The 20517-nt window shown below is 37.2% G+C and overlaps 1 protein-coding gene across 4 annotated transcripts in view; it reads right to left on the bottom strand.

The window, feature by feature from the left end:
- cep162 (centrosomal protein 162) overlaps positions 1-20517 on the bottom strand; it is a 65791-nt gene that overhangs the window by 29504 nt on the left and 15770 nt on the right. For 3 of the 4 annotated variants that reach the window (XM_062981102.1, XM_062981112.1, XM_016998143.2), the window contains exons 3-12: positions 15224-15347; positions 12073-12186; positions 9076-9225; positions 7799-7985; positions 7349-7416; positions 7042-7124; positions 5356-5383; positions 4252-4374; positions 3401-3592; positions 292-373 (exon numbers count right to left, since the gene is read on the bottom strand). In XM_062981102.1, the coding sequence (XP_062837172.1) occupies positions 292-373; positions 3401-3592; positions 4252-4374; positions 5356-5383; positions 7042-7124; positions 7349-7416; positions 7799-7985; positions 9076-9225; positions 12073-12186; positions 15224-15347 (1151 nt within the window). The remainder of the gene's footprint in view (positions 1-291; positions 374-3400; positions 3593-4251; positions 4375-5355; positions 5384-7041; positions 7125-7348; positions 7417-7798; positions 7986-9075; positions 9226-12072; positions 12187-15223; positions 15348-20517) is intronic. The other variant, XM_062981110.1, reaches the window with a different exon arrangement.

Below are 20517 nucleotides of genomic sequence, written 5' to 3'. Positions count from 1 at the left end.
ATTAAAGAACAGTTGTACAAGCTGATGGACTGGCAATGGTGTTCAATCTAGGCGCACTGCATGGATTGAACTATTTTATTCAATTTTAGGTGCACACAAGCATGTAAATGGCAAGGTTAACATTTCTAGCTAATAATCATATTGACTGCATTCTATTGACAGGGAATGGCTTCATATTAAGTTAAGTGAAGCAGAAACTGCAAGATGTCTCACAAATTATTTGGATGGGGATATAAAAAATATAAAAACGAAGATCATACATTGACTAAAACCATGTATTTGCAGTAATACCTTAGAGGTTCTAAGTCATAGCCTCTGGTAATTGATGAATCTGCTTTGATAGGTTTCATCAGTTCTTCTATGGTGGGTAAATCTAAATAGACGAAACAGCATTCAAGATCAATGTCCAGTGGCAAAATAACATTAAAGTGCAACTTACTTATTACCTTTGGTTCCATTTTTGCTTACAAAAGAGCCTAAATAATCTAAAGGCACCAGATTCTGTCTGATTTTGAAAACTAAGCATCTCTGGTTAGTACTTGGATGGGAGGCTGTCAATAAAAACCAGGTGCAGTAGGCTGCATTTGAGAGGAAGGAAATGGCTAAAAACACCTCTTGGTATTATGTACATAAGAAAGCCCTATTAAGTTTATGGGGTCACTATACATTTATAGACAACTTGAAGGCACACAAACACTGTCTCTAGTGTCAATTTGTCTTTTCCATCCACAGTACAAAAAGTTAACTGCAACATTTTCATCTCTGAGTTAAATCATAACATCCTGTTTCTAAACTACTGAATTTTTATTTTGTGTATGTGTGTGTATTTCATTTCAACACACTAATTCATATATAGATATCTTTATATCACAATTTCAGTTAGGTCAGGAGCACATTTGTCACTCTGACACCTTTCAAGTTAATAAATGAAATGACTAAGCATCATCAGACTGACAATGCATTGCTAAAAAGCAGGAAAAGTGAATTATCTATACATCAAATTCACTGTAAAGATGTCTCAGTGTCTGAACAGGCATCAAAGATACAGTTGAGTAATTGGGCTGCTACTGCCACAGCAAGTGATTGAGGACCAAAGCTAGCAACAGCAGGGAATTTAATAGCTATTTATATTTGGGGAGAAGAATGAAACAACGGTGGCTTGAAAAAAATCTAGTCATCGCCTCAGAAACAAAAATAGCATCCATACCTTTGGGGAATACTATTGAGTAGGAAAGTCAGATTATGCGCTCTAATCCAAAAGCCAATAGAGAACAAACTGCCAGAAAGCATCTAGATCTCATGAAGGAGCTGTTAATTGAGAATGAGGTGCGTGGAGTGGAGTTTTCTGAAGCCCAGAGATGTTTTGTCTTGCTGGCAAACCACAGTACAAATTAGACTTTCAAAAGGATGGCATATTCATTTGACTTGACTTTGTGCTTCTGAAGCAATGTGTATGGTGGAAGATAGTGTACAGGAATAATTATATTGACTTGTGCAATGAGGATCAGTCTTACATGACTGAACCATCAATTAGCCCTCATGGAGTGAGAACATACTGAACAGTAGGACTGGGTACCAGAGATGCAGAGCTGTGGAGAAAGGCTTAAAGACATGACTTTAAGAGGGACCAGAAATATCAAAACTGTATCTCTTTAGCAGGCCTCTGCTGCTAAAAGTGTGTACGTCTGCATGAAGAGTATCCTTCCAACAGGATTTCCACTGAAGATATTCTGGAGGGCACAACTGGTGCAGAAGGCTAATGATTGTATGTGGATATAGATATTAAGAAGTAGACCTATCCCACCCTCTTTTGAAATGCATATATTCTATATGCAAGATATAGAATATAAAGACCTAAACAACTCAGACTCAGGGTACTTAAAATGCCACTTCCCACAGTACTGATTTATGATTAGTTGGGGCGGTCCTCTGTGTTGTGTTATAAGAAAAGTATGGCCCAGGGTTTCTTTCTTTTTCCCCCCACTAACAACCCCTTTCCACCCAAGAAAATTTTAAATGCCCCTGGGTATATGAGTATATAAAATAGGTATACAAAATCAACCATTAATGATAACAAATCAACATTTGCAAGACTTGCTAAATACGCTGGTGTTCCTTTTTGTGGAATACAGCTGAAGCATTTTCTGCAGAGTCAACTGTAAATACTGTATTCGGTTGCAAACAGATCTGTGTACAAGGGCGCCATTCAGAAACCTTTTTCTGCTGCCAAATTTTTGGGAACCCAACATTAAGCTAAGAGGACCTTTTCTGGGTTAGGACCCACAGTTATGAAGCAGTGCTCTAGAAGGCTTGTACATATCTTCACATCACCTGTCAACATGCTTTTCATGGGATTTCTTAGGCAAGGAATATTCAAGAGGTTGTTTTGCCAGTTCCTGATCCTGAAATATAACGAACAGCACCATTCACTAATAGTTTCCCATTCAAGTATTAACCACAACTGGTTAGTTTCAAAGATCAGACAGGATTTGGTGCCTTTAGGGCATTTGCTGCTGCTCAGTCGTTTAGTCGTCTCCGACTCTTCGTGACCTCATGGACCAGTCTACGCCAGAGCTCCCTGTTGGCATTTATTTCAGTTATTGGTAATTTAGGATGTTGCTATATTCAATCCATTAAACACCTAATTTAAAAAAAAATCACTCAAGGTATGCAATATGATACTACCCCTTCAATTAGAGAAAAAATAAAGGGGTAATAATAACAACAACAACAACTTTATTCTTATACCCGCCACCATCTACCTAAAGGGACTTGGGGTGGCTTACATATGGGACAGAATGTCCACAAGACATAACAGCAAAACAATCCATTACAACAAAAACACAATAAAATAAAACCTAGTAAAATACAGCAATACAGATAAAAACACAACTGAATAAACCATAATAATATAAAACAGCAGCACTGAAACTCCGTCACAATAATGCTCGACAAAAACCAATAACCAAAAATACTAAAATGAGCATGAACAGGCTATAAAAAGGGCTGGGTATGGGATAGTGCAAAGCATGTATATTCTATATATACAATAAGGTTGAACTCTGAAACAATGAGAAAAAAGGTTTTGTTGTCAGAAATTTAGGCTTGAAGCGTTTCTGCATTTCATTAGATCCAGTAAATTCTGTGACAGAGAAAACCTCCAAGGTACAATTACATAAACACACTAAAATCATGACAAATTACATTTTATAAATAAATAAATAAGGATTCTGTCTGGGAGTCACCAGGGACTACACAGATCCTTGCCCATCTTTCTTAATGGATGATTAGCAGGTGAGAGAGAACATGCTATGAATGCCACCCACATCCTGACATTCACCCGCATCTTGTGGATGTGTTTAATTGTGGCACCTCATCACAGAGAGGTTTCCAAATTTACCAGAATCAGTGTTGGAGGTATTTGGGGGACAGTCTTCTTTATTCTGTGTAACTTCGTTAATTAAGTTCTCTGCAGCATCCATTTTATCAGCATTATTTTTTTGCTCATCAGTGTCCCCTAAAGACTGCTCAACATGGCAGTAGGCCTGATGCAAAGCTTCAATATCACTGTTAGTTTGTCCACAGGAAATACCTAACAAGAAAAAGTTGATCAACACACAGCAAGTCAAAAAAATCCCACTTTTCAAGAAACTAGAATATAATTGTAAACCATAGAAATATGCTCCATGTATGTTGAGACTTACTCTCAGGTAAGAACAGCATTAGAATACCATCTTATGCAAACGTATCTGAGAGCAAACCTCACTAAGTTCAAAAAATACTTCTTTCCTTGCCTAGGACTAAAATGTAAGATTGTGAGTTGTCATTAATATCAATAAAATCTTTAGCCACTAATTTAAACTCAAAAAGCTAGTGAGAACTAAGATGAGGAAAACAAAAACAAAAGAAATGAATTATTTATGTTCATTTTGATTTCTTTTATTTTTTTTAACCAAGAAAAAGCAGAATTTTTGAAACATGACCTTGTTCTTGAGAAAACATTAAAACAATCATGGCATGAGTCAGCGGCAATTAAGTCCATAAGCATCTTTGATTTTAAATACTTGATTGTTTCCCAGTGAAATCCATGGGGCCTCAAAGAGTTTAGATTTGGAGACTGGGGCTTTACATGTTGATGTGATCAAAGGGTGAAGAGGGACAGAGGAGACTAAGACAGATTGCTCTTGACTCATTTGTTTTCAGTATGGTGAACACATGAGGAAACAAGTAGTCAATAAAAAGCAGGCTTACCTGTTCCACTCATATTCTCTGCAATGGCTTCTTTAGGAAGATGATGTTCTGTAAGTATGTTATCCTGATTTTCACTGGCCTTTTGAGTCTCCAGAGCTGAGTCTTGGGAATCAAGGAGGGCAACTAAAAAAAGATAGATATGAAAAGTCCATATTTTGGGAATTCCTTTATTAGGCTAACCAAAAAGGAACAACTATCTCTTTGAAAGCTTACACAGAGGTACATTTGGCTCTTCTGTCTGTCTAATAACGGGACTATCACAACATGATCAATGAGCCTCTGTGTTATAGTCAACACAACCATCTCTACAGTTGTATGATCTTCACAGAACTGTATTGCTTATATAAATACTATAATGACTTCTGCTCTACCACTACCCACAATACTACCTGCAAAATATCTGATTCACCTGACAACTGTGAGGTATGCTTAATTCCTGAAAAGTTCAGAAATAGGAAATATTAGAAAATTAACTGTTACTACCATCATTGACTATATCAGATTTCAACAGCAGAAAGGCATTTCATGATAAATTTGACAAAAAATAAATAGCAGATCATCTATAATAAACAATTAACTACTGAGGATTTGAGGAACTGAGTTTTACAACAATGAACAATAATATAACCCACCACTGAGAACAAAGTCAGTTAACACAGAAAGATGTACTAGTTTTTGAGATACAGAACATATGCCATCTACTAGTCTTCATCTGCTTGCTCATAAAAAATCATGATAACCATATTTAGAAACCACAACTGACACAGTTTATCTAATGCATTTTTCTGAATCAGCGCCACAAATAACCCAGGAACAGGACTAAAAACCAAGACACCATTTTTTTTTTTGGTTGGGCTATGCAATGCAATATAATGGTCTGGGCCCTGTGGTAAACACTTCACTTACAGCAGAAAGATATTGGGAAAAGATCTCTAAGCAAAATTTTCCATGAAGTCAGAGCAGGTCTTTTCAAGTATTTACATTTATGAATGGTTTTAAACTACTTTTCAGACAAATTTAGTTACAATAAAGCTACACATAAAAATCAAACTGTGTGTTATGCTTGTAACATGGGTTTCTTTATACATCTTTTGAATTTCATACCTTTAGCCAGCATGCCAATCTTTTTTTCCTAAAAAGTGAGAGAAATGCATGAATAGAGATGAATTGGGAAAAAATTTAATTTTTTTACTGAAAAAGTAATCACCACATTTACTGGCAGAGGTACACACAAAAACCTGGAAACATATGGGTGTTCAGATGCTGGACTATAAATCCTAGCAATCCTAGACAGAATATCTAATAGTAAAGCGTTGCTGTAGTGTATCATCCTCTATAAAAGCTACAATTTCCACCTTTGTTGTACATTTTGTAATTTTTTATTTGTATAAACTAGATTAGAATTAGAACATAATATTTATTGGGGTAACAATCACAACAGCAACCTTGATCATAATAGAAAATATAAAAAGCCTACTTGCAAATATAAGTAAACACATTTCAATCATTTAATGTTACTTAAGAGAGAATACAAAACTCTCAGAAGAGGATATCTTTAATTCTGTTGTACTTTCTGATAATCACACACAAAAATGCCATGATTCAAAAGGATTAAATGGTTGTTCTTGACATGGGCTCCTTCAGCAAAATGGTATCCTGATTGTTTTTTAGTGGAGTTAGTCAAGTTATATACACAATAGTTTAAAATGAATAAAGTTGCTCATATTTTTGGGGATGCTCATAGTACACACAGGAGGTATATGTGTACTATATATACACATATATAGTACACATTCTGGGTCACAGAAATTTGTGTGAATGTAAGATCTTACGTTTAGCTATAAATGCTTTAAAGATAAATATTTTAATACCAGACATCCATGTCTTCTGTCATCTAGAAAAGTTGAGCAACTATCCCCTAATCCTGCAGTCAGCAATGGACAACTGCCTGGCTGATTGGGCATTTGTCAGATTGAGGAAAATTATAGAAAATAATTTCCCTCCAGATGACAAAGCTGTCACTACCACAACTGTTCAAGATGGACCTATTATTGGCATTGGATAACGGCTTGTTTAATTAATGGGAAAGATGAGGTGAGACAAAAGGCTGAAGCAGCATCGTCAAGATTGACCTTAGCATTATGCTAAAATAAAATTGTATTGTTTAAATTGTTCAATAACCTCTCCATTTTATGCTGAAAAGCACTGACACAGATATTTCTCTAAAAACCTTTTAACAATTTGTCTTACGATGAAACAATAATTTAATTGCCTCACTTTGGTAATTTTAAAGCCTTTCACTATTCTTAAATGCTTCTACATTACAGCACCACTAAGTTACCAGAAAATTCCAAATAGAAGGGCAGGGAATGAAATGCTATCTACAGATATTTTTGTCCCAGCCTTAGGTGGACAGCTAACAAAATATCCATATATTATATCTGTAGTGCAGGCATGGGAAAACTCTGGCCCTCCAGGTGTTTTGGATGTCAATTCCCACAATTCCTAACAGCCTTCACCTGGAGGGCTGAAGTTTGCCCATGCCTGCTGTAGTGGCTGCCCTAATTCTGTCTTTGAATCAGGATATTTGCTGTCCTTGTGCAAGCATTCATTAAGGTTGCAATCCTATATACATTTCCCCAGCAGCAGAACCCACTGAAAATGATGGATCCTCTTTCTGAATAAATACACTTCAGGCTAAATCCTAACCTTTTGAAGAAGTTCTTAGTTGGATGAAGGTTACTTTATTTACATACTAGCAAATACAGAATACTTGCTCTGAAGACTTACATTTGATTCTGGCATAACATGTTGTTCAACATTACTGTCCTGGTCAGATTCTGAATTGTCTTCAAAATCCTCACTGTAGTCACCTGGAGTATTTGCAACAAGACACACAGTTAATTTTTCATTAGAAACAGGTAGGAGCAGCAACACTATTTCCAGTACAAAGAGCTGGAAACAGATCAGACTGATTGGCTGAGAAGGCGAGCCAACTATGCAGAGCAAGGCAGCTTTCTCTACTTCTGTGGCTCAATTGTCAGGTGTAGTGTTATACAAAATAAATGGCCACACAAAACTACTAAAATACTTTTACCAGATTTTTCATGATTCTTAGGTTCATCTTCATTTCCTTCTTCTACTTGGTTCACTTTTGGATGATGTCTGCAAATGTGACAGTATTATCTGTTATAACATATATTTCAATCATTATTAGAAATAAGAAATACTTCCTAATCCTCCTCTTTTCTGGCAATTAAACACATGGCTTTCTAAAAGTAATTTTAAAAATCACTAAATAGAGACAACACAATACTAATAAAACCTCCACAAAATTATTTCATGTTTCGAACAAACTCACCTCCACAGATAAAATAATGGAGATTGAAAGATGTGGTGCTTATTATAGTGTCATCTAAGATTCTAGGCAACATCAACATTTTTAACAAGGTAAGTAGGATTGTAATTTACATATTATTTTTTATTGTACCGTCATATTGGCTTAAGAATTCTGCATGTTACTATCACAACTGATATGTTATTTTACCGAAGAAATGCCTGTAACACTTCGGAATCATTGGAGTCCAGCTCCTTATTCAATCTTGAATAGTCGATGGTAGAGGATGCTCCTTTCTCAAGGTCAGCAAAAAATCTCTCCTTTTCCTCTTGCTCCTCCAAAGTATCCAGTCCAACTTCCAAAACATTCTCTTTAGGCCCTGAAGCAACAACTGAACCTAAATAGTAAAAGCATCAGAATGCAAAGAGTAAGAATCAGTGCTGTAATATGTATCCACTTTGGAATTAATTAGAAGGAAATATTTTCGTATTCCTCCATATTGGTTGTTAAATGGCTTAGTCCAGGTTATTTGAAGAGACATCTCCCTTGAGGAACCTCTTTGAGCTCTCCATTCATCTCGAGAAGCCCTACTCAATATCTCACTACTTTCTCAAGCTTATTTGGTGGAAACAAGGGAAGGGGTGGTTTCTTGGTGGCTTCTCCAGACTTTAGAGATTACTCCTTAGGAAGGCCAGACCACTCCCTTCCTCACTCTCCTTCTGTATCAAAATACTGATATTCCATCAGACTTTTAAAAACTGACTTGGGTGGATTTTAATGCCATGCAGTATTGTTTTAAAGGTTGTTGTATGTTTTTTGGGCTGTATGGCCATGTTCCAGAAGTATTCTTTCCTGACGTTTTGCCCACATCTATGGCAGGCATCCTCAGAGGTTGTGAGGTACCTCACAAGGTCTTTATATGCTCTTTGAATTAATTTTAATGTTTTTTAATATTTCAATTTTCTAAATAGTTTAATTGCCACTTTATAGAGTTTTCATCTGTGTTATTATATATGTTGTTAGGCACCTTGAGTCCCACTGTTGGGAGGAAGATGGGATATAAATAAATAAATTAAGTACATTTAAAGAAGAAAACCAGAAAGTGATGATCTATTAATGCCTGAATGCATAACTGAATCTTAAACATACACTCCATACCAGAGATTAAGAAGCACTAAGATGCACAAATACATATTTTGGGTATGTCTTCTATTTCCATCTATCTCAGTGGAAGAAGTCAATAAAAGACTTCACATCAACAAGAGCCCAGATTTATTCCCTTAACCGGAAACAAGAAAGATGTTCTGTATAGTATGGAAACTAAAATACCTAAGATTAGAAAAAACAGATGGGTTGAGACAATTTTGTAATGGAGCAAACAGGAAAAAATGATTGTTATAATTACTCATTCTCAATCTTCATAACTTAATCATATCATGGAAGCAAAAATACAGTGGATTGAAGGATTTTTTTCCAGGAACTTTTACCATTAGTTTCCAGGCTATCTCTGCTTAAAGAGGCAGAAACACCACTAGGTTGACAAGACTGAATGCCTTCAACATGATCTTCATCTACTTCCACAATAGAATGAGAAAGCCTTCGCGACTTCAGGAAGCTGCCATTTGTTCCATGCTTTCCTAAAAACACAGAGGAATAAGAATAAAATATTGATACCAAAATATATACTTAGCACATGCTAACATATGTAGATGATAGACATATGAAATCACACAGGACAGTCTACTTCACTGTCAATAATGATTTACAAATGCCTGGGATGAGAAAATCAATACCCCTTAAATGCACCTGAAAAAGCTAATCTTTGCTTGAAAATGCCAAACTCTCCTGTACACCTGTAAAGTAACCTGGCAACCGCTTTCCAAATTGATGCTACATACAACATACACCCAAGTCACTGATAGCTCTAATTTGTTGTTTGATAATTAGCTATCCTTAGTCTGAAAGTTAAATACAGTAGAGTCTCACTTATCCAAGCTAAACAGGCTGGCAGAAGCTTGGATAATCGAGTATCTTGGATAATAAGGAGGGATTAAGGAAAAGCCTATTAAACATCAAATTAGGTTACGATTTTACAAATTAAGCACCAAAACATCATGTTATACAACAAATTTGACAGAAAAAGCAGTTCAATATGCAGTAATGTTATGTTGTAATTATTGTATTTATGAATTTAGCACCAAAATATCACGATGTATTGAAAACATTGACTACAAAAATGGCTTGGATAATCCAGAAACTTGGATAAGCGAGGCTTGGATAAGTGAGACTCTACTGTAGTTATAATCTGAGAGCTAGATAATCCTAGGTTTTATTCTGGCAGGCCTACCCAGTTAATTTCAAACTGCAAATTTTAAATTTGCATTCAATTATTATTGTATTTTAATCTTTGTACTATGTATTTTAAAATTTATATTTTGTAGAAATGTATTTTAACATATGCATTTTATTGTATGTATTTATGGTGATGTGTTTTAACTGCGATGTGCCACACCTTGAGTCATGAGGAGAGGTGAACAAATAAAAAAATTAATATTAAATTATAAAGTGGTTGAAAGATTAATAATTAGCATAGTTGGTAAGATGAAAAAAATAATAAGATTCATTTTAGCCCAAGAAAGAGTTCTAATTACATAACCAAGCCAAACCAATAGTATTTTGATTCTAAATTATGGTAGTAAAAACTAAAAAAGTTCATTTAGTAGAAATAATTTGTGTCTGTGAACATTAAAAAAACTTTAGATCAAAACAATCTCACTAAAAAAAAACAAAGTATATTTGTTACCCTCGACATGTTGACATTTGTCAGAAACAGCCAATTCTTCTTTGTTTAAACACACACTTTTCTTTGCTTTTAGTGATTTTTCCAACGTTTTGTATCTAGCCAATGCCTTGCTGCAAGATTCACTGGAAAAGGGTTTAGGACTTACTACTCTAACTACACACAAAACAACAACAAGTGTTTACAAGACGGTTAGGAATAAAAAAGAAAGAATAATTTTATCAAACTCAAGCATGACTCAGTATATTGTTATTCTCACACTGTTGGTTGAACTATATCATACATAATTAGCTAACTTCTTTAAAAATCACAACTACACTTGCTTTGGAAAAAATACACAACATATTCTCTAATTCACATCTTTCAATTAGTATTTTGCATGTTAAGTTGATTTGAAACGGAATTCAATGGGCCAAAGTAAAAAAATTGTAGTGAAATTTAACTGTGAAAATGGACAATATTAAAAAGTATTTAATTGGTCTGCTGCTATACTATATATTACACTGCATATTACCATTCAAGCACGAATAGACCAATGATTATGTCTGTAAAGCCTTCCCAGATCTTAATAGAATTTGCAGTGACTGAAATCAGAATGCAAAGGTTTAAATGCAAATCCTAGTTCTAACTACAAAAGATCCAAAGAATCAATGCTAAGACAACAGAAATCCCAGAAACGGAATCATAGCTCATAGCTCCCAAATCTAGCAGTTCTAACTGAGACACTATATAGGATAGGGTTTTATAAGCTTTATAATCTCTTCAAAAGCAAACATTGTAAATTACACAAACTATGATACAACAGTCTGTACAATCAATTAAACACATGCAGCAAGGGAAATACAATAACATGAATTCTCTCTGTGTGATTTTCCAGTGCATCACAGTATGCAGTTGCAATACACCATACTCTCTGTACGTCTGGATTTTGTTGTGCTTAGATTCAAAACTAAATGATGCCCCCACTACTCCAACACCCCATCCCAAAACATGCCACTATCAGAACTGCACTAAAATGAGAATTCTATGACACAGAATAAATAGTAACATACTATAAGGTGGCATAGAAGAATCTTGTAGAATCTGTGAGACTAATTAGAAAGAAGAAATTTATAGTATACACATTTGTAAACAGTCCAATTCAACAGATTCACATCTGATTAAGCAGACTGTGTCCAAACATAGTTTTGCCATAAACATTTTTTCCTCTATGTCCTTTTATAATAAAATGGGCCAGTACAGTCTATTGCTGTGCATTTGATAGTGAGTCAAACCATTGTCCAGCCAATTAAGTAAGACCGACTCAAAATATATTTCTCATCTTGAGTAGAGTAACTGTGAAAAGAGGTCTAGAAATACACAAATAAATAAATAAATAAATATTCTACTGGCAGTGAGTACTGTTTTCAGACAGTCATATTTCACCTGACAATGCTCATGGTGAACCTGAGACCTGCTTTGTGCAAGGAGAGCCATTGTTCTGACCAACTCACTTCAGGGAGTCTTTGTTCTCCAATTACCTTTAGCACTACCTCGCACAATTAAAACCATCTTTATTTGATCAGGAAAAAAAATTATCAAGCAAAGGAAAAGCACTATAAATGGGGAGGAATCAATTTTGACTCATACCACAGTACAACTAAGACTACACTGATATCTACAAAGAAGAGATTTAATCTAGTACCAGGCAGGTTATTTGAAAGTGGGATCTTCTCTTCACCATCTTCCGTCAATTCATCTTTATCCCTTATAGGATTCTTCTCATCACTTTGTTTGATAAACTTGTTTGTCTTAGGAACTTAGGAAATCACAGAAGGATATAACACAAAGAAAATTGCAGTAGTGACCAAAAGCAAAACAAAACAAAACAAAGACATTAAAATAATAACGAGGGGAAAAAAAGCTTTAGTCAGTGGGTAGAAGAAAATGGGGCAGGTGGGGAATTTTCATGGATTACCATCTACTTCCTGATATCCAGGGAGGTTTATCCTAAAGTGGGGGCCCCTGGTGGTAAAGTGTATTAAAGCACTGAGCTGCTGAACTTGTGGACCAAAAGGTCCCAGTTTCAAATCCTGGGAGCGGAATGAGCGCCCACTGTTAGCCCCAGCTCCTGCCAACCTAGCAATTCGAAAACATGCAAATGTGAGTAGATCAATAGGTACCGCTCCAGCGGGAAGGTAACGGCGCTCCATGCAGTCATGCTGGCCACATGACCTGGAGATGTCTGTGGACAACGCCGGCTCTTCGGCTGAGAAATGGAGATGAGCACCAACCCCCAGAGTCAGTCACGACTGGACTTAACGTCAGGGGAAACCTTTACCTTTACCCTTATCCTAAAGTAAATCCGTTAATCTTAAAGGTGCTACTGGATTCCTGCATCCCCTTTCCTCTATGTACTAAAACAGACTAACATGGATGTCTCTTTGAGAGCTTGAGTGTGATAAAGCTGGTTTATTTTCATGTAAACTGTGGGAGATTGAGATTACGTCATTTGCCATCTAATAATACATTTCCAAAATCATTTTGAAACTAGCAGATTTGTACCAAGAGTTGTTTAAAGATGTAGCCTCTCGCAGAGCATGGTTGTTTCTTTTCTTTTCTTTTTTAAAAATAAATTTATTATAACTTAAACACAAAGGAAAAACAGTGATAAACATTTACAAACAGAGCACGCAACATACAGAGACACTAACAAACACAGTAGACAACACATTCCCTCCATCTCCAAATCCGTGAACCCATCATCATGGACTTCCATCCCTGTTCACTGTGATATCTCTATACGTTATAATATCTACCAGTATAAGTTCCTTAAGTAGTTCCCCTTGCGGCATCCTTGAAGTCAGCCTTTAGGTTCTTTCCAAGATATGAGAAGGCCAGCCACCATTTGTTTACAAATTCTTCATTATTTTTACCTTGAAGTCCATTAGACAGCTTGGCTATTTGTATGCAATCTATTAATTTTTCTCTCCAATCTCTCTTGAGTAGTTCACTTTCTCCCTTCCAGGATTTTGCTATGACCATTCTTGCTGCTACAAAGCTATATTGACATATTTCTTTATCTTCCTGATTAATACCCTCTCTGAATAGACCTAGAAGGCAGGCTAATGGGCTTTTCTTGACCATATTGGTGAGCACAGAATGCCAGTTTCAATAAATATTCTCTTCTTCTACGGTCCTGTTTCCAAAAACCCCTCCACAAATGTTTGAGAAGTGGCATAGGGAATTGCAGGGAGAACGAAAGCTGATAAATATCTACCCTCAGCTAACTCCTTTTTGGATTAAAGAACCTAGCATGAAAGAAAGAATCCCCTGTCCTTTGTTGACAACACATCTAGATCAAGTCAAAAGAAACTAAGGCAGTGTGATGACTCATGGGCCTTGTAGTCCTGCTCATGACATTGTGATCCCTGATGAAGAAGAAAACTTGGGTTTTTTACCTTCCCAGTCAGAACTGGAATCTTCCCAGCCAGGTTCTTCCCAGCCAGATCTGGGAACCTTGCACCTGCAAGAGAGTTGTGTTCCAGAAGTATGTCAAACAAACCCTGAGCCTACATCTCCTGTGTTTTCTCGCCATGAGTTTTGTAAACAACAGAGAGGTTTGGAAGCGGCCTCGCGCAGGAGTGCTAGAATAGCTGCTAAGAATTTAGCCAATTAAGCCTGCTTTCCGTGAGAATCTTTAAGGAGTCAAACATCTGGTCTCAGAGATTAGCTTTGTTCCTGGTTCCCAGAGAACTGCTCTCGGCGGGAAAGTTAGACTCTATATAGGTGTTTTACCCGCGAAGTAACTTCGCGGAGTCAATTCGTCAGCCTCCGGAGCGAGTTGTGTCTGGACAGCGCGCTCCGTTTCAAGCCTCGTTCCTGTTCAAGCCTTGTCCTTGTTCTCAAGCCTTCGCTCCTGCTTCCCAGCCTTGTTTACCTTCGGACCTTGCCTCGCCTTCCAGGACTAAACCTTGCCTTGTTTCACGGATTTTACCAAGTATTTCCACGGATCTTGTCCTTGCTCCTCGCTACCTTGTTGCCTTGAATCAAGCCTTGTGTTCCTAGTATCAAGTTATTTCCTAGCCTTGCTCAAGTTCATGGACTAAAGGACCTTGTCATCTCCCCTCACTTGCTTGGCAAGTGAGTGTTTCGGTTATTGGATTACAACTTTGGACCTTAATATTTCATATTGGACATTGTTTCTTTGGACTAATTTTGACCTTTCCTGAAAGGTCTAATTCTGGACTATTTTCTACACTTGTTTTTATTAACTTTATATATTCCTTCAATAAAGATATTAGATAGATTCTGGCCTCTGTGTATGGTTATTGGTGCTCTGCAGCCTGGGTCCTGACAGGCAGTGTGCAACTAAAGCCCTCAAATTGTTGTGCTTCTGTAATATCATTCACTTTCTAATAACCGGGGAATTCTTCATGCCCTTGTTCCAAATTTACAGCCATGTGAGCTAAAAGAGCAAACAAAGCAATCACACAAATTGTGTTCACTTAAATGTGCAATTATATGGATTACAGTATATGGAAAATATGATTTCTCTAAATTGAAATTAGTCCAACAGAAATAAGCAGCAACACTTAAAGAGTTACTATCTGCTATACTTCATAGTATTCTATGCTATTTCAGCTCCCAATGAGAATGTAAAACAAATTATTTGTATTTTAAGAACAACATATGCAAAACTGAACATTACTTTTCCTAGTAACATTTTTTGTTAATAGTATGGGCTGTAATCATTCTACTAGTTTTGAAAAAAGCTGCTGGGAACATGAAAGGCTTTGACTGACACCTTGTGGCCACACAAAATAGAGATAGCAGAACAGAATGAAATTCATTACCATCATCCGAATCATCCTCAGATATCCACCATGGCAAGGACTGCTTCTTCTTAGCTGGCCCAATAGTTTCAGGAATACTGGATTTTTTCTTCGGTTCATTTCCCAATGAATCATCTGAAAGAGACTGCATCAGAAGCAGAATCACTCATTCTGGTACAGTTATTATTTTATTGGCTCCCTTCAAAAAGTACACAATCCAGTCAATGTTAAATATACTAAAGCCTAAATAACTCCAAAGGAGAATCAAGCATGCACTTAAAACCCTGCAGCAACAGGTCTTTTCCAGTATACCAGTATGCTTTTGAAACAAAGGGCAACATTTATTTCATATTCTAATCTATTTCTTTATTTTTGACCAAATATTCTTTTATTCAGCAACTTAGAAGGAAATCTTGAATCCTTCTATAAATAATTTATGGTTTGTGTTCTGAGTTATATTTAATATGTTTTGTGATCTATGTTTGTTATTATGTTCTGTTCTTTTTATCATTTGTCTTAATTTTTAATGTGTTATCTGCTTATTATTCTTTTGTAGTGTTTTGCCTTGTTGCAAGATGCTCCGAGTCCCCTAGGGGAGAGGGACGGGACATAAATAAAGTTTTTTATTATTCTATGTAACAAATAGCTAGACAGCACTAATCTAGAGAGAAGTAATAATGGGGATGAAATCTCTTATTGGAGTATTTCCTCCATACAAACATAAAGAACAGGATGAGCAAATGGGTCTGTGAGTTGCCACTTTCTCATTTTAAAAGTTGTTTTTTTTAGCGTGGGTGGGGGGCTCATCATACTTTCTGTTTGGATAGAAATCCTAACAGCTGGTAAACTGGCTGGGATTTCTGGGAGTTGTAGGCCAAAACATCTGGGGACCCACAGGTTGAGAACCACTGCTCTAGGGTCTAGAGGAGAGATATTTTATTGGCTTCCTTTACTACAGAAATACAGTCCAGCAGATGTCATTTTCAAAAAGCCCTCCATGTCTAAAATAACTGGAGAATGTGACCTGGTAAAAATTTTCCCCAAATAGGGTACTCTTGTCAATAAACATAATACAAATGGATGTACATTCTAAGGATAAGATGAACTAATAATGTGAGAATTTTTTATGCTATCCAAACCTACCAAATTAGACCACTGTACGCTAGTTGCCATGATTACCTAAACAGCATATTTGTAAAGTTAATCTTTAGATTTTTAACTTCTAGAGGCCTACCAAAAGTCAAGCTCCGAACAGAAGCTCCCACTTCTTTAAAATAAACAAAGGCATACAGGTTATTACATCAAACTTACAATCAGTTACATATTTGTAAATGTGGATTAATCAAGAGGTGAGAAGGACAGGATACAAATGTACGAAATAAATAGGTAGCAGAGCAAGTGTTATGGTTGAGCCTTCTGGCTCCGGTACTGGGAGACGGGGTCGTAAGACTCCTCGAGAGTCAGACTCTTTTGAGGAGCGAGAAAGGAAACGGCTCCGGGACTTATTTGCAGAACCAACAGATGAAGACTCATTTGAGGGTTTTACCGAGGGAATGGAGGAAGAGATGGTTAGCTCAGAGGAGGATGACATGGAGTGGACTCGTGTGAGGGAGGATTTGGGTGTCACCGGCAATGATAGCATGGGAGGCAATTGGCGGGTTGCAGGATCAGACCCATGGACGGGCTGGAGGGATGGAGCGGGATCCACAGCTGGGGATGCTGTGGGGCGTAGTCAAAGGTGTTTTAGCTCTGATGAGGATGATGATGATGAGGCACCTGGAATTAGGATAGCAGCTGACAGCGATGAGGAGTTATGAACTGGGATAAAATGGGGTTTAGGATCAATGGCTAATTGCGTTGGGCAAGGTAATCTGGACGAACGCTTGGGCTCTTGTTGGGGAACTTCCTGAAGACGGGTGTGATTCGTTGCTGGATACGTAAGTTACCAAGGACACTGGGCATAGACGGCGGGAGGAACTGTGTGGGGTTTTTCTGTGCAACTTGTGTTTAATCTTGATAGCTTGGACCTCCGTTGTCTTTTTGACGGACATTAATTACCTACTCTGGATTGACGCTGGACTGACTGACTGACTACGACCTTGGACTATCCCTTCTGTGGCTATCGGTGGAACTCGTGGAACTTTAGACGCCCGCACTTGGCTTTCGACCTTGGACCGGACTGGGACCCTGCTGACCGCCGTGACCCTGATTGATGTGCCTGGACCCGGATTTCGCTCGTTGCACGGAGGAGTAACAGCCTGAGTTACTCATCTGTAGCTTTTGGGTAGTAGAGAGGAATCTGCTGCCAGTTTTTTGATGTTCATTTTGACCTTTGTTTACCAACTTTTGTTTGTTTAAACTGCCAGGCTGAAGTAAGCACTTTTGATTTAGTCCGGATTAAACTCCTGTTTAATCCGGTTTATTCCTTCGAACCGTTTTAATTCAAACGGAGCTGTTTCTGTTACTTTTCACACTGAGGACAAGTGTTTGCCTAGTCCTTTGTTTTCTACGGGCATTTTTAGTTCTGTAACTTCAATAAAATGTGTTGTACTCTATTTGGTGGCGTTCTGTCTTTGACAGCAATTGTAACAGGAGAGAAAAACTTGTTATAGGTTTGCCTTAGGGTCGCCATAAGTCAGAAATGACTTGAAGGCACACACACACACAAAACACCAAAGATTTTGTGGAACTGTTTGTAGAAGAGCTGTTAGCCTTGTAATACAAGTTCTAAGTTAAGTCATATGTTCAGACCCAATGAAATATTCAAGGCCTAAACTCACTAAAGCCACCAAATCCCATTCTGTCTTGGAAGTTGCTTGGATAGGAGACCACCAATGAATACCAGTTACTATAGGCTATATTTTCGAGGAAGGAGCTGGCAAAAATACTGTAACTCTGGGTATTCCTTCCCTAAGAGAAGAGCATTATATTCATAAGGTTGCCATAAATGACAAGTACTGTATATATTATTGTTTTAAACTTTTTATTTTATAATGTTATTATTATTGATGTATTTGGATTGTTGCTTACATGATTTTAATATGTTGTAAGTTGCTTTGGGTCCCGTGAGGGAGAAAAGTGGGATATAAATAAAGGTATTATTATTATTTGAAACACAACAAGTTGAGTCCACAGCAGACACTCTGCTGGCTGTTGAATTGGATCACACGTTGGACACTTCCCAAGTGTCTAGGACTGTGTGATGTATCGGCGAATAATGCGAGCAGATCCCAGTAAGGTGGCCTTCTGCAGCTGGCAGATGGTAATTTTGTCAGTGCCGATTGTGTTTAAGTGCAGGCCAAGGTCTTTAGGCACTGCACCCAGTGTGCCGATCACCACTGGGACCACCTTGACTGGCTTATGCCAGTCTTTGTAGTTCAATCTTTAAATCCTCATATCGTGTCAACTTTTCCAGTTGTTTTTCTTAAATCCTGCTGTCCCCTGGGATTGCAATATCGACAATCCATACTTTGTCTTTTAACACAATTGTGAGGTCAGGAGTATTGTGCTCCAAAACCCTGTCTCTCTGACAGGGTTTTTTTATTATTATAATTATAATTATTATTGTATGACACAGCAAACAGAATAGATATGCTGGATTTCGTATCACAAAATCATAAGTCGAACACTTCCCAAGTGTCTAGGACTGTGTGATGTATTTTCGGATGATGCGTGCAGATCCCAGTAGGGTGGCTTTTTGCAGTTGGCAGATCGTAATTTTGTCAATGCCTATTGTTTCCAAATGCCGGCTGAGATCTTTTGGCACGGCACTCAGTGTGCCAATCACCACTGGGACCACCTGCACTGGTTTCTGCCAGAGTCTTTGAAGTTCAATTTTGAGGTCCTGATAGCGGCTGAGTTTTTCCTGTTGTTTTTCGTCAATGAGACTGTCACCTGGGATGGCGACATCAATGATCCAAACCTTTTTCTTTTCCACAACTGTGATGTCTGGTGTGTTGTGTTCCAGAACTTTGTCAGTCTGGATTCGGAAGTCCCACAGTATCTTTGCGTGCTCATTTTCCAATACTTTTGCAGGTTTGTGATCCCACCAGTTCTTTGCTGCCCGGAGGTGGTACTTGAGACATAAGTTCCAATGAATCATTTGGACCACATAGTTGTGCCTCTGTTTGTAGTCTGTCTGTGCGATTTTCTTACAGCAGCTAAGGATATGATCAATGGTTTCGTTGGTTGCCTTGCACAGGCTGCATTTTGGGTCATCAGCTGATTTTTCGATCTTGGCCTTAATTGCATTTGTTCTGATGGCTTGCTCCTGGGCTGCAAGGATCAGGCCTTCTGTCTCCATCTTCAGTGTCCCATTCGTGAGCCATAGCCAGGTCGTCGTTGTCTTCTTCTTCTTCTTCTTCTTCTTCTTCTTCTTATTATTATTATTATTATTATTATTATTATTATGTTTTTCAAGGCATGCACACAATATGTATTGGTGTGGTTTATTTTTATTGCACTATGTTTTTAAAGGCATTGCCTGCGTTGTGAAGCTGCCTTGAGTCCCCTCCGGGGTTGAGAAAAGCAGGATAAAAGAGATGCAAATAAATAAATAAAACAAATGTTCATTTTTCATACCCTGAAATTACTTCCACATGGGAAATAATTATGTAACTCATCATACATATGAACAGGAGGCTGAAAATAATGAACTATATAAATCTATAATGTTACATACTCAAACTGATATATTATAGTTTCCAAAAACATACTTTGTTATGCTATCCAAATCACCAACATTAACAAACCATGGTTTATGAAATGTCAGCACCTTAAATTGTAATCTGAAATAATGCGGATGAATTGTCAGCATCTTAAAACACAACCCGATGTTATGTATTGCTAGATATAATAATAATAACAACAACAACAACAACAACTTGGGGCAGCTAACCATGGGGCAAACAAAATGGACAAAACATTTTATTTCTCTATCCAGTGGCTGTCTGGAATAGTATTCATATAGAATGCTATTCCTGTAAAGTTGCATAAACCATGGATTGTCCAGAAATCTGGAAACAAAGTCATGGTTTGGAGTCAAAGCTATACCAAGTTGTGTAGACTATGGCTTTATGTCTGAGACAACTCATATAAAGCAACATGCACATTGCTTGCCTTTCCTAGACTTTCTATTGAAATAGAACCTATGAAACAGTTCTTAAACAAGAGGTAGACAAAAGAACCATATTCTGTACATTTTACTCATTCAAGCTATTATACTACCTAGAGAAAACTGAGTTACATTTTTAATATAAGTTGAATGCATAGCATATAAATAACAGTCAAAGTTAAGTTCTATTTTTAAGGCAGAC

The sequence above is a fragment of the Anolis carolinensis genome, chromosome 1 (genome assembly GCF_035594765.1).
Source record: "Anolis carolinensis isolate JA03-04 chromosome 1, rAnoCar3.1.pri, whole genome shotgun sequence".
Classification (NCBI taxonomy): domain Eukaryota; kingdom Metazoa; phylum Chordata; class Lepidosauria; order Squamata; family Dactyloidae; genus Anolis; species Anolis carolinensis.
The sequence above is the reverse complement of the archived record's forward strand: the minus strand, read 5'-3'. Positions and strand labels throughout refer to the sequence as shown.